At 44.6% G+C, this 13,971-nt stretch overlaps 1 protein-coding gene across 1 annotated transcript in view; it reads left to right on the forward strand.

The window, feature by feature from the left end:
• The window catches only part of tmem132e (transmembrane protein 132E), a 52,861-nt gene that overhangs the window by 28,027 nt on the left and 10,863 nt on the right, over nt 1-13,971 (forward strand). Inside the window, exons 4-6 of the mRNA XM_067257297.1 lie at nt 288-480; nt 8,250-8,393; nt 13,573-13,778. Of these exons, the coding sequence (XP_067113398.1) occupies nt 288-480; nt 8,250-8,393; nt 13,573-13,778 (543 nt within the window). The remainder of the gene's footprint in view (nt 1-287; nt 481-8,249; nt 8,394-13,572; nt 13,779-13,971) is intronic.

Below are 13,971 nucleotides of genomic sequence, written 5' to 3' on the forward strand. Positions count from 1 at the left end.
TTCTGTTTTTGCACAGGTATATAAATGAGGCTCCAGATGGAGCCCAAGCCATGGCATTAGTGTTTTATTGTCCGATTAACACCTAATGCCTAATACATGACACAACAGCTGTTTGTGTCCTTGTCTCACTCATCTAATGATCAAATGGCCACCTGACCCACATTGAGTACTAAGAACCGAGCAGAATGTCATTCCACGGTCCGGATTTGTGGCTGCATTTGATGTCTCATGCCTTTTTATCTGCTCAAAACCTGCTCAGTAATGTGGTTTTATTCTCATCCTGGCAGGGATTCATTGGCCAATATCGAGGTGATGCAGCTGGATTTTGAGATGGAGAACTTCACCAGCCAATCGGTGACAAGGAGGATTAACTGGAACATTGATTACCGGGGACAGAACCCGCCTCCGGATTCAGACAAGGTGGTGACGGAGCTGACAGTGGTCCAAAAGGACATTCAGGCCGTTATCCCACTCTCAATGGTACGTGACTTGCATATGCCACAAGACTGTCAGAGAGATTATCCAGGTAGTAACATCTTTATCGGTACAGTAGTCCATTATTACAGTAATACTCAAGAATGTTTAGAAAATACTTCATTCACACATCAAGCACAACAGTCCCTTTTTTGTTGTTAGGAATAAGTTAATCAAAATTTATGTTATCCTACTGATTGCCTGATTGACCTTCTAAGAAAGTACACTTAAAGTTTAAAGTGTCCCCATTGAAAACACGTGAAGGTCTAATGCTCATTTAATTGTACCTCTTCTCAGAATCAGAATCATAATTCGGTTTATTCGCCATGTATGTTATACAAACACGGAATTTACTGTGGCAGAGAGGTGCTAACACTAAACATATACAAATCTTAAATTAAGTAAAGGTACAGAAGTTTGACTATTCCTAAGAACTAAACAATCTAAGAATAAAACAATTTAAATATAAAATAAAATATATATAAAAATAAGAATGAGCAGCATGAGTGGTCAACATAGTGCAATCAGATATTGGGTTAAATAATGAATGAATGTCAATGGGAGTCCTTGGCCTTGTTGAAGAGGCCAGTAGCAGATGGAAAGAAACTGTTCTTATGGCGTGAGGTTTTGGTCCTGATGGACCGCAGCCTTCTGCCGGAGGGGAGTAGGTGGAACAGGGAGTGGCCAGGGTGGGAGGGGTCGGCCACAGTCTTCCTCGCTCGCCTCAGGGTCCTCGAGGTGTGCAGGTCCTCGAGGGTAGGCAGATTGCAGCCGATCACCTTCTCAGCAGTGCGGATGATTCGCTGCAGTCTGCTCTTGTCCTTGGCAGTGGCAGCAGCGTACCAGATGGTGATGGAAGAGGTGAGGATGGACTCAATGATGACTGTGTACAAGTGCACCATCATTGTCTTTGGCAGGTTGAATTTCTTCAGCTGCCGTAGGAAGTACATCCTCTGTTGTGCTTTCTTGGTGAGGGAGCTGATGTTCAGTTCCCACTTGAGGTCCTGGGAGAGGATGGTGCCCAGGAAGCGGAAAGACTCCAAAGTGTTGACTGGGGAGTCGCACAGAGTGATGGGGGTGAGTGGGGCTGTATTCTTCCTGAAGTCCACAACCATCTCCACTGTCTTAAGAGCATTGAGCTCTAAGTTGTTCTGGCTGCACCAGGTCACCAGGTTGTCAGCTTCCCACCTATAATCAGACTCGTCCCCGTCAGAGATGAGCCCAATAAGGGTGGTGTCGTCCGCAAACTTCAGAAGTTTGACAGACAGATGACTGGAGGTGCAACTGTTGGTGTACAGGGAGAAGAGCAGAGGGAAAAGGACGCTGCCCTGAGGAGAACCGGTGCTGATGGACTGGGAGTCAAAGACTTGAGTTCCCAGCTTAACGCACTGCTTCCTGTCAGACAGGAAGTTTGTGATCCACCTGCAGGTGGAGTCGGGCACGTTCAGCTGGGAGAGCTTGTCCTGAAGCAGGGTGGGGATGATGGCGTTGAAGGCAGAGCTGAAATCCACAAACAGGATCCTGGCATAGGATGCTGGGGAGTCCAGGTGCTGTAGGGTGAAGTGGAGGGCCATGTTAACAGCGTCATCCACCGACCTGTTGGCTCTGTAGGCAAACTGCAGTGGGTCCAGGAAAGGGTCGGTGATGGATTTGAGGTGTGCCAGCACAAGTCTGTTAACTTCACCCTCCTGAATGGAGAGAGTCATCACTGTAGAGGGGGTGAGGGGGAGGCCACATGGGTGGGAGGGGGTAGATCAGGACAGTCCAATTATCTTTCAAATCTACAGTACAACTCGTTCAGGTCGTTGGCTAGGCGGGAGTCGTTAGTGGAGTGGGAGGCTCTGGGCTTGTAGTTGGTAATCTGCCTGAGCCCTCTCCAGACAGAAGCAGAGTCGTTAGCAGAGAACTGGCGCTTCAGTCTCTCTGAGTACAGTCGTTTAGCCTCTCTCACCGCCTTGCTAAACCTGTTCTTCGACTCCTTGAATCTGTCTCTATCCCCACTCCTAAATGCTTCCTCCTTCTCTGACCTCAACCTTCTGAGCTCTGCTGAGAACCAGGGGCCTCATTTATCAACCGTTCGTACGCACTAAAATGTGCGTAAACCGTGCGTACGAATGAATCCACGCAAAAGTAGCGATTTATCATGCCAAGAGATTTCTTGGAAGTGTGCGTAAATCTAAGAATGGTCAATACTATGCGTAGCTGAGTACGAACAATTCCAAGTGGTGAAACAAGGCAATTGCATCGTTAACACGGGAACTATATAGGCCTATAAGATTGAAATTAATAATGAAAGCATTTTGCAAGGATTTCCATGAAATAAAATTAAAAAATCATGAAATATTGTAATGATATAGCCTAATTGAACACCATAAGGGGAGTTGTTAATATTGTCGAATTGATGTAATGTTACAATATGCTTGTGGACCACTATAAAAGACAGTCAATTAACACGGAATATCTAAGAGAAGATGGCAGATCTAGCTGTGTTAGAAGATTTAGCACACGCCGCATTTCGCCGAGAGCGCATTTTCAGAGACAGATATGACTTCTTTCCAGAAAGTAATGAGTGGCTCATTAGTAGATATCGTTTCCCTAAACCCATTTTAGTGGAATTATGCGAGGATCTAAGACCAACTCTACAAAGACCAACAAGGAGAACGAATGCCATTCCAGTGCACATTCAGGTGCTATCCACCTTGGGTATCTTGGCGACGGGCACTTTTCAGCGTGAGCTTGCTGATCGGTCTGGCATCTCACAACCCTCCATCAGCCTAAAGATGCCTGCTGTTTTAAATGCAATAATCAGTAGATCCCGTCAGTACATACTTTTCCCATATACAGTAGCACAACAGGTAGAAGTCAAACAAGGCTTCTTTGCGGTCGACGGCTTCCCAAACACAATTGGAGCGGTGGACTGCACCCACATTGCAATTAAAGCACCATCCCTGAACGAGTTCAATTACGTGAACAGAAAAGGCTTCCACTCAATTAATGTGCAAATCATCTCGTATGCGCAAAAGAACTTGTTGAATGTGGTGGCGAGATGGCCGGGGGGAACGCACGACTCATTCATTTTGCAGAACAGCAACGTTGGCCTTCGCTTAGAGGAGGGAGCTGTTCAGGATGGATGGCTTATTGGTATGTATTACCCATGCATCAAGTACTTGGCATTAGTGTATTCTATTTACCTATTGGTTTCCCTGTAGGAGACAGAGGTTATCCATTGAAACCGTGGCTGATGACTCCTTTGACCAATCCTTTGACGGCACAGGAGAGAGCCTATAATGCTGCACACAGTCGCACAAGGTCGATCGTGGAGCGCACAATAGGAACTCTGAAAGGCCGGTGGCTCTGTTTGTCATCTGCTGGGGGTGCTTTGCAGTATACACCGGAAAAGGCTTGCAACATAGTCATGGCTTGTTGTGTACTACATAACATGGCCATCAAGCATGGCATTCCACTTGTTCAGGAAGACCAACCTGACGAAACGATGCCAGACGCACCACCTAACGTCCAAATGCCTTGGCAGTTCAAAGGAGGATGGAGATTATTCAATGTTTTCGAGTAAGTACCTCCCCAAGAAGAGAAAAGCCCACATGCCTTCAGCTCATTTATTTAACATTTGACTGGCACAGTTAACCAGTTGTTGTAGGGATTTGTTAATGTCATTGAGTGCAGTGCAGATGCCAATTAATTTCTCATTTATATCTTTGATGGAGTTGATGATTTCGTCTTGTTTCTGTAGGACTGAGTCTGTCAGGACCCTTGGTTCACGGCTTGATGTGGCGCGGGAGCGTGGTGCCTCACTGTGGGGCGCAGCGGGGGGAATAATTGCCTCTCCCAGGATGACTCCGGAACTGTCTCCACTCACTGCAATTTATGGAATTATTTGATTACTGCATCAGAGCATATTATAATTTCCTGTCAAATAAAGTGGTGACCACAATATTGACAACACTGTTGAAAATCAAATTATTCTACTTACCTTCAACCTGACCACGAGTAGACACCGGTGAATTGGACACGGTAGGACCTGCGACTAGGTCACTGTCTCCACCTGACACAATTCCAGACAGCGATGTTTCTCCAATAATTGCTGCAATTCTTAATTGCATGGGAGAAACGCTCGTCTCAACTTGTCCACCTCCAGTTGCAGCAATGTCTCGCCTGTGTGCGGCTACGGCCTTTTTTGCACTTGATTTTAAATCAAACCACTTTTTTTTTATATCTGCCAATGAGCGCCTCTGAGAAGATGCTGCGTTAACAGCAATCGCTACCTTTTCCCAAAGCATATTCTTTTTTTTGTTGGTCAAAACACCGCTAAGTGTTCCAAATAAAACTTTGTGGTTGTACTCAACCTCCGACACTAAAACCTCAATTTCGTTTTGCGAAAAATTCTTTTTCTTTCCTTTCTTTTCTTGCTCCATTTTCATTACCAATTTCTAGTTGAACTTGTTAGCTCCCTTTTTATTGGTGGTGATTCAACTAATTTAGATAATATGGGGCGTTTCGTATGCAAATGCTTGTGTTCGTGCACGAGTTTATAGACTAAGAACAGGTGAGATTTATCAAGGATAATCTCCTTGAAGTGTGCGTACGGCGCTCGTACGAATGTTTGATAAATCGCACCTTCAACTGTTCGTGGGAATATTCCAAACCTCCATGTAAGAACAATTTCTACGCACGCTTGATAAATGAGGCCCCTGGGCTTGTCGTTGTTGAAGTTCACCCTGGTGCGTGTTGGAATACAGCCGTCCTCACAGAAGCTGATGTATGATGTCACAGCCTCTGTGAGTTCATCCAGACTATTGGTAGCAGTCGTGAACATATCCCAGTCAGTACAGTCCAAGCACGCCCGCAGATTGTCCATAGCCTCACTGGTCCACTGTTTTGATATCCTCACAACAGGTTTACAGAGCATTAATTTCTGCCTGTATGCAGGAATCAGATGGACCATGGTATGGTCAGAGTGACCCAGTGCTGCACGAGGGACGGCGTGGTAGGCTCTACTGACTGTAGTTTAGCAGTGATCCAGAGTGTTCTCTTCTCTTGTTGGGCATTTGATGAATTGTCTGTATTTAGGGCCAATTAGTCTGCCGTAAACAGATTGTTGGACGTTAATCATGTAATTAGGAGACAGCCGTGGAGCATCCAAAAGGTCAGTTTCTGTCTCGTTCGGTTGTCTGAGTGTCTCGCTATTAACAAAATTTGGCAAATATTAAAGCTAAGCATATATCTTTAAGCCCCTCATATAATACTTTAACACCTGTTCTGCACTGTTATATCAGACATGGTGCAAGTGCTGAGTTCTTTTTATCACTTTCAACTTCAAAGGTTGTTAGCTGAAAGAACACAACCTCTGAGGATTTCATGAAACATGGTAGTGTTTTGAGAGCATAGATTAGGCTAACCCAGAGCTGGAGGGGAGAGTTCATCAGAGGAGTAAGGAGTCACAGAAAGAGTGACTGGGGGAGGGAGGGGGAGCTAAAGGAGTGAGTGAGAGGAGGCTGTGAATTTACAGTGCAGAGCTGGGGAGTCTTCCAGGAGGATGTGGCTAAGTCAGACCAGCCGCCAATCACTTTAATCCATCAGACCCTTCCCAGGTTCATTGGCCACCACAATCTGACCACAATTAACACTGTGCAGCTGAAACCCTCTCTCTTAGGGGCTTCCTTATTAACAAGGAGGCGGAGAGTGAGGTTGAAGGAAGAAGAAAGTGTGGAGGGATTGGGGGGGTTCTGGATAGTAGCTTTACCAGCTACAGTGCTGCTGTCGTGGCAGCAAACAGGTTATGAATAAAACATGTTGTTTTACTCCTGTTGGCATAGCCCTGTGGCATGAATTCACACGACACATACACACATTCATCCAAGATACATACACAAGCAAAAACACACAACACGCAGTTGCCAACACATTTGATTTCAGGCAAGCCACAGAAAACTGTTACGGCTTTGATACTGTAGACTTGCCAATATACCGTTTCGCAGGATTTGCCGAAAATGCTTGTTATTCCTCACTGGTTCCTCACTGTGTGTCTTAATGCATAGGAGATATAAAGTGTTCACCCTGGTGTCTCACAGGCCATAAAGCCCTTCACGACTTTGTAATCCACCCCTGTGTTATTCATAGCACTCGTCCCTTGTGATAAGCTCTCATTCATTACGACGGACACGGCGGCTAGCACTTACTGCCATCGTAAATTGTCTGATCCACCATTGCCATTTTGTGTATTTGCATTAGACTGAATGACAACGATTCGTGGATGAAGGAACACTGGAGGGTAGCCTACGTTTTAGTGGGTGGCAGTGTTGTATGTTGCTATGAAGCCATTGAGGGCCTATTTTGTTCGGAGCCCATGATTTGTTGGTATTGGATGCCCCTGTCATGACTGTGGGGTCATAAAACTTGGGAAGAATGCACATTCTCTTGAAGCTATGATTGCCTTAACATTTAATCTAATTTGATCTGTCAATAACTAGTGGCCATTGATGGTAGTATTGGTTAACTGGATCTCAAGGTTTTCCCAACATGGTTTGGTTTTTCGAGAGACTGATAGTGATATAAACTGCTTGTTGCGTCATATTCGTATTTTTGATAGCTTTTTGGGTTAAACTTCTGTCACGTTAAACATCTGTCTGTCTGTGTTTGGGCCTTGAATGCTCTCTTTCTATCATGAACCACAGGAGGTCAATATGAGAGTTCTCCAGTCTTTCATGCTGCGTTCTTTTTGTAACATGTAATATTGTGTCTCATTAAGACTTAAAATTCAGCATCTGACAAGTATTAAAATATGCTGGTTTGATTTAGAGCACATTTGCATGGTTTTGGTTTTCGCTTGGGGGCCACAAGGGACACAAATTAGAGTCAAACTTGTTACCCCCACACAGCTTAAGTTCCATCCAAAATAATGAATTGATTCAAACTTTGCCAATGGAAAGGCCCTACGTGCATTTTAATTGGCTGTTTCTATCTCAGTGGAGTCATAATAAAAGTGTAAATCTGCTGACAGTCTTAAACCTTGTTTATAATCAGTGTTCAACCATGTTTAAGTTTTCTGGCAGTGGGAGAAGGGCAGCCAATGTTTTCGCTTTGGTATGGACAGAGTACAACAATGCTTGTCCCCAACACTGTAATTGGATCATTCCTGCATTATGCAAATGAGAGAACGGTGACCTGTTACTGGTGAGGGCATTATGTAACTGATGAAGGCAAATCTAGTTATGTTATGTCCAGTTCTGTTTGTTAAGAATTTTTTTTTTTGTCATATCGAAGTTTATGCAAGTGTTTGTATCTTTGTGTCATGAACAAAAGCCTGTTTCTCTGAATAGCTTCCATTGCTTGGTATACGGTCCCCCTTTCAATGCAAACATCTTGCCTTTTGTCTCTTACAATTACGGTTTGATTTAAGACAAAATGCAGCTGGAAGGGTGGAAAGACATAAATGTTATGTTTTGTGTGGTAAACTGATGTTTATTATGTTCTTTTGTGCATTGCTCAGTTTTGTTTTCTTTGGTTTTTCTTTTAAGTGTTCATGGAGTGGTTTAAGGACAGCTCAATATCTATAGACTTGAACATGAATAGTGGATGTGATAAAACCCATAAGGGCAGCATCAAAATCTAACCGGGTCTACCACTGAGAATGGCTTCCGGCATAGTCTGTGGACTTCCTTTTTGTAATGCTGTGAAATGTTCTCGTTCCAAGCAGCAAGTTATACTGTACTAATGGGGAAAGGGGTAACTGGATATATTTGTCTTCCTTCTCTCCCCAGGACACCGAGATCATTAACACCGCTATACTGACTGGAAGAACCGTGGCCATCCCAGTCAAGGTGGTCTCCATAGAGATGAATGGGGTCGTCACAGATGTGTCGTCGTTCGTTGAGTGCAAGTCCTCCAATGAAGACATTGTGAAGGTACGGTAAAAGCAATTTCCCATCAGAGATGCCATTTTGTCTTGTCTGGACAGGAATCCCTATAGGCTAATTTAAACCCTAATAGACACAACCCTATGCTTCAAGATACCATCAAGCAAGCATCAACATCTCATTATACGCCTGTCCATATGTGCCCTTGATTCAATTGCCTGTAAACTCGGGGATGAATCAATGAATGTTCGAACTCTCACGGTACATCCAAATCAATAAAGGGCTGGAAAACAATCTAACATAATAGCTCCATAACATGCATTTTTGAAAGACTACCCCAGTGCTGCCTGATTTAGTCCAGTCACAGCATCCCCAGACGGGGGTGGGGGTGGGGGGGGTTGTCTGCTTATCTGGTGCAAGTCCCGCCATCCACGCTCATTCACTTAGCCAAGCCAGCTGGCTGCAGGCAAGGAGACAGCACTAGTGTCCTGGGATGAATCACAAACACGACTCCCCAGCCCACAGGGAACCTCAGGCTGGAGAATAAAGTATCAACTCCCATTTGTGGATTAAATAAAGACTGAAATTTAGATAGCTGGCCCCCATGAGCAGCAAGAGATAAATCCTATTTCACAGCTGAAGGCTCGATAAAGGAGGCTGTAACCTCCAAAATTGAATACAAGTTATTTGCCCATTCTCTCCACCATGTATTTAGAAGATTGTATTAAAGTACTTGTGGGGAACTCTGTGAAACGTGATACAAACATCACTTTTTAGTCAAATCTGGGTTGCATGTAAGTACTTTGCAGTTATTGAAAATGAACTTGGAGTGAACTGGGATCATTCAAGAGGTTCAGACTATTCAGATCATAGAGTGCTGTTAGGCAGCTTGATGTACTGCTGCACCAGACAGGACTCCAGTCTGCTGACTGAGAAAATCCACTTCAATCAAGATATACGCAAACCCGATTCCATTATTCTCATATTCTGACATTGACATTACTTTGCACCTGGCGGAAAACCACATGTCCGAGGGCAAATAAAAAGTTTTATCATTACTTTCTTTGGCGTGAGAAGGTTTTAAAATGGTCACTGCCCACTTCTGTTAAGGAAAGACATGGGGGGGGGGGGGGGGGAGTGGGTTTGCTTCGATGCCCCCGCCATTGAACTTCAGAGGCTAATTCAAGATGAGCCCCTCAAGGGGAGATGTACATGAGTTCTGACAGTTCAATAAAAAGCCCTGTACAGAATATAAAGAATGAAGCGGTCCACATACCCAACAAAGGTTGTGCTCTCTTCCTCACATTTTAACTGGCCTCTCATTATTCATATGGCAGTTGTAGGAGTCATGCAGATCAGACTGTTTTTTCCAAGAAGCTATCCAAACTCTTATTGGGTTATGTTTGTGGAACATTCAGGACTGAGGGCTATACTCTTAGTAGATTGAAATACCTTAGAATGCCTTTCCATGTCATTTATACTATACTATTGCAATGGAAGAATTCTAGTGGCTCTGTGGAGATCCGAATAGTCAAGAGATGGCGGTTTCAATACAATTTATTTAGCTTGTACTTTGTGATCAGTCATAACAAAGGACGTGCTAGCCACAGATCGTTCACAAGAGTGATAGCGAACATCCATAAACGCTACCTTATATAAACTTTAGATCAAATGGTTCTTCTGATGGTCAATCCATCAATATAGCAGTTTCTGTGATTGGTCAGCACTGCTCAGTGACAGTTTGACTCCATACCAAGTGTCCCACAGTTCTTTGATGTGGCATCTCTCCCCAAACCAGTAGATACTAAAGCCACAGGAGTTGACCAGTCAAATGGTCAACTGTCCTTTGTGTGGACATCTTCAAACAAGTATTTAATTAACACCACTCATGCAACAGGAAGGGTCAGAGCAGCTTGATCAGTTCATCTACACTGTTCCCTTTAGGCCACGGGAACTCAAGAATCCCCCCAACCTCCGTGCCTCTGGCCTCTTAGTCAGGCATCATAAAACAACACCATAAATACCTTAGACCAACTGCTACATCCATTCTACAGAGCTTGCATCCTTCTAAGTCCCAATTCATCATATTACATATATATAAAACACATACATTATAACTATATTCTAAATTTCCACCACACTATCCATAGTAGGAAATACAAGCAATGTTGGCTATTAAGTAATTCAATTCATGTTTTACATGGCAAACAAAACTTTTTATGTTTTTGTTCAAGCTTTGGTTGCTGCTCTCGTTTTTCTTTGCTGCTATTATTTGTTTGTTGTGTTATGTGTTTGTTTTTCCTATTTTTTAAATAAATAGGCCATGGTATATGTCAGCGCTGGCGGAAAACCCAATCCCATTTGACTATGATGTGGAGGCTGTACTGTATGTGTGTGACAGTCAGTGCATGCGTCAGTAGCTCTGTTTGTGTACAAATTTCTTGCTTGTGTGTGTGGAACCGCAAAGGGATAGTTAATAAAGCACGCATCTGGGTTGTACTCTGACAAGGTTTTATTTGGAAGGGGATGGGGGGACATGGGAGTGACAGTGTGTGTGCAGCGAGGGACTGGGGCACGAGGCGACGGCTGGAACCCTGTGGGGCCTCGTCAGTGAGCAGAAGACATGACTCTTCGCCCAGCTGATCCTTTCTCCCTAGGCTGCATGTGAGTCACAGCTCCGATCTGAGGACACAGATAAGGAGGGAGCCTGCATCGGAGAGCCCTCTTCCATGCAAGTGGTCATCTCGCCTGGCCAGAGAAAACTGCTTCTCCCTCCCCCCCATCCTCAGCATCGCAGACACACACCGATCTGACACCTCCACCATTAGGCACAGAGAGACGCGTGCCAAGAAGAGAAGTGCTATAGTGTGGAAGGGAGATCAACACACGACAGAGAGAGAGGGTGAGGTACATTTCAAATGACACAGATTAAGCGGTCGCCTTGTCATTGTCGATAACGGATCAGTGGCGACACATCTTCTCTCTCACCTACTCGGCGAGGACGCGCGAATCCACGGTCATGAGGGCCTCGAAGCGTCCCACCATCTTGTCACACCTCACTCAACACGAACACAGCGAACACAGAAACAGCAATCTTTACTTAGTGTTGGACTGCAATCTGCTTCAACTCCGGAAGAACAGGTGATACCACCAGGCCCACAGCAGACCTGAGGATGATGGTGACCGTTGGATAATGCACCCAAGTGACTCCTATTCTCTTTTACAAGTCCACATGAAATATTCCTGCTTTTCAAACGCTTATTCGGTATGATGGTTATGAGACATCTGGCCCCAAATCCAGTGTACTAATCATTGTACAACAAACTAATTGTTCTTGTTCGATTGTTATGAACGAGACAGCCGAGTGAACATTATGCAGACATACAGGAGCCTACTAGCCTTCTGTTTCCACATGCCTGCTGTCTAAGAGGGAATTTACAGTGTGTTGCATTAAACCCAAGCGGCCCATTAACTTGGCAATGGCACCATGACAAACCAATGACGCCACCTGTTGGAAGACAATGTCAACAAAGGAGTACCATCATGATTTCCCCCAGCCTCTGGAGGGTTAACTGTGTAGAATGACTTTCAAATGCTTTCTATCAGCTTTGAAGGAAAACTAGGCTCCAACCCCAACTCCACCATACCAAACAAGCTCCATAGAGTTGATCCTCGCTGTCTCTTTGCCCCTGACCTACCCGAGCAATCTACTAGCTTCATGGAGGGTGACTGTGCAAATTAACGGTGGCATTAGCACTCGGGTCGGCAGCGTCTTGCATCTCTGTGCACGAGAGCTATTTCCCTGGGCCCTTCAGGCATTGACGCCAGTAGTCGTTAACAGCTTTTGACTCCCAATTAGACGCCAAGTTCATTAGCCGCAGCCACGGGAGGTGAGGCTGGAGCCAGCGTTAGCGCATTTAGCCACACAACCAGCTAGGCTAACAAGAATGGCAGTAAAATAGAGGCTGTTGTTTGCATAGGGAGCATAGACTGTGGCTGCCATACTGGGGACACAAGTGCGGATGGGTATGTTGTGTACATGATGCAGAAGTGTGTGTGTGTTAGCGGGTGTGGGTGTGTGTACATGAGAAGGACAGGTACATTCAGGTAGCCTAACAGCTCACTGATACCATAGGACCCCTCAGAACTTTTCGGATGACATGACTCAACTACCTCCTCCACTTTATTTTGGATACACATGGTTAAAATACAGTATTCAATTGGTTTACTTGCCAAACTACAATCAAACAAAGGTTTCTGGTTTAATAAAATCAAGACTTTTCAAAAACTGCTGTATTGTGAGTGGGTGCTATAGTATTTGATCCAAGTTTGCACCCTCCTTTTCCAAGAGCCTTTCAGCACAGTTTGTGTATTGCTCCCGTTTCGGAATAGGCCTGTCTGGGTTCTTGTGCGGACGGGATATTTTATTACCCATATCTTCTTTGAGGCTATGATGAATCCCCAGCCCTGAGAGAACTGGGGAGCCCGACCTCCATTTGCAGGAGATTAGCTTCTCTGATTACAGTGTCAGCTGCCTCCCATTGCTACATAAATCATCGATGGTATCCTAAAAAGCAACCCCCCTCCTTCCCGCACACACACACATCAATTACAGTAAATAATTTAGTATTAAATGGGATATGTGGTATTTGTGTGAACTGTGGCTGTGGTTACATAAGGGGAGGGGGTGAGGGAGGTAAACAAGAATAGCTTGTGTGCGCCTCGGTGTATTAAGCATTCACATTGTATGAATTATCTGTCGCTGGAAAGCTTCTGTTAGTATACTGCATGTGTCTAAATAATTGCTGACATTCCTAAGAGTGAAAACAGTGATGGCTGGGGGAGGGGGGAGACACATTTAAAACATTTTTAAAGGCTTAGAATAGGCTTTGCCTTTACTCAAGGCCAGTTCTTCCACTCTAGGAGAGATGCAAATTAGATCTGCCTCAAGTAGTGTTGTTTACAGTATGTTTCCAGATCTCTTCCTAATTGCAAAAATACAGCCCCTTGTGGCATAATATTGGAACATCAACCAAAAAGAAGATTAATGCAACCTAAAAATACATGGCACATTTAAAATACTCTTAAAGCTAAAGAAGCAAATCACTGCTCCAGTCATCCAACAAGATAAAACAGGTGACACTGTACAATATCTACCCCAAATCCCTGTCACCCACTCCACCATCATCATATGACTTCTGACGGCTCAACGCCTTTTTTGTCACAGGTATCCATGAATTGCGACTACGTTTTTGTCAACGGCAAGGAGACACGGGGCTCAATGAATGCCAGAGTCATCTTTAGCTACGAGCACCTGAGCTCTCCCCTGGAGCTGACTGTGTGGGTGCCCAAGCTGCCCCTCCACCTGGAACTGTCCGACAGCAACCTGAGCTTCATCAAGGGCTGGAGGGTACCCATTCTACCCGACCGCAGGTAGGACTCTGATACTAGTAGCTATATGGTACAGTTGTAGTACATGGTGGTAAACTAGTAGTGCTAGTTTGTACAGTAGTAGTGCTAGGTGGTACAGCAGGACTGCTAGGTGGTACAGTAGCAGTGCTAGGTGATACATTTGTAGTGGTAGGTGGTCCAACATTAGTGCAAGGTGATAAACTAGTTGTGTTAG

The sequence above is a fragment of the Osmerus mordax genome, chromosome 19 (genome assembly GCF_038355195.1).
Source record: "Osmerus mordax isolate fOsmMor3 chromosome 19, fOsmMor3.pri, whole genome shotgun sequence".
Lineage (NCBI taxonomy): Eukaryota > Metazoa > Chordata > Actinopteri > Osmeriformes > Osmeridae > Osmerus > Osmerus mordax.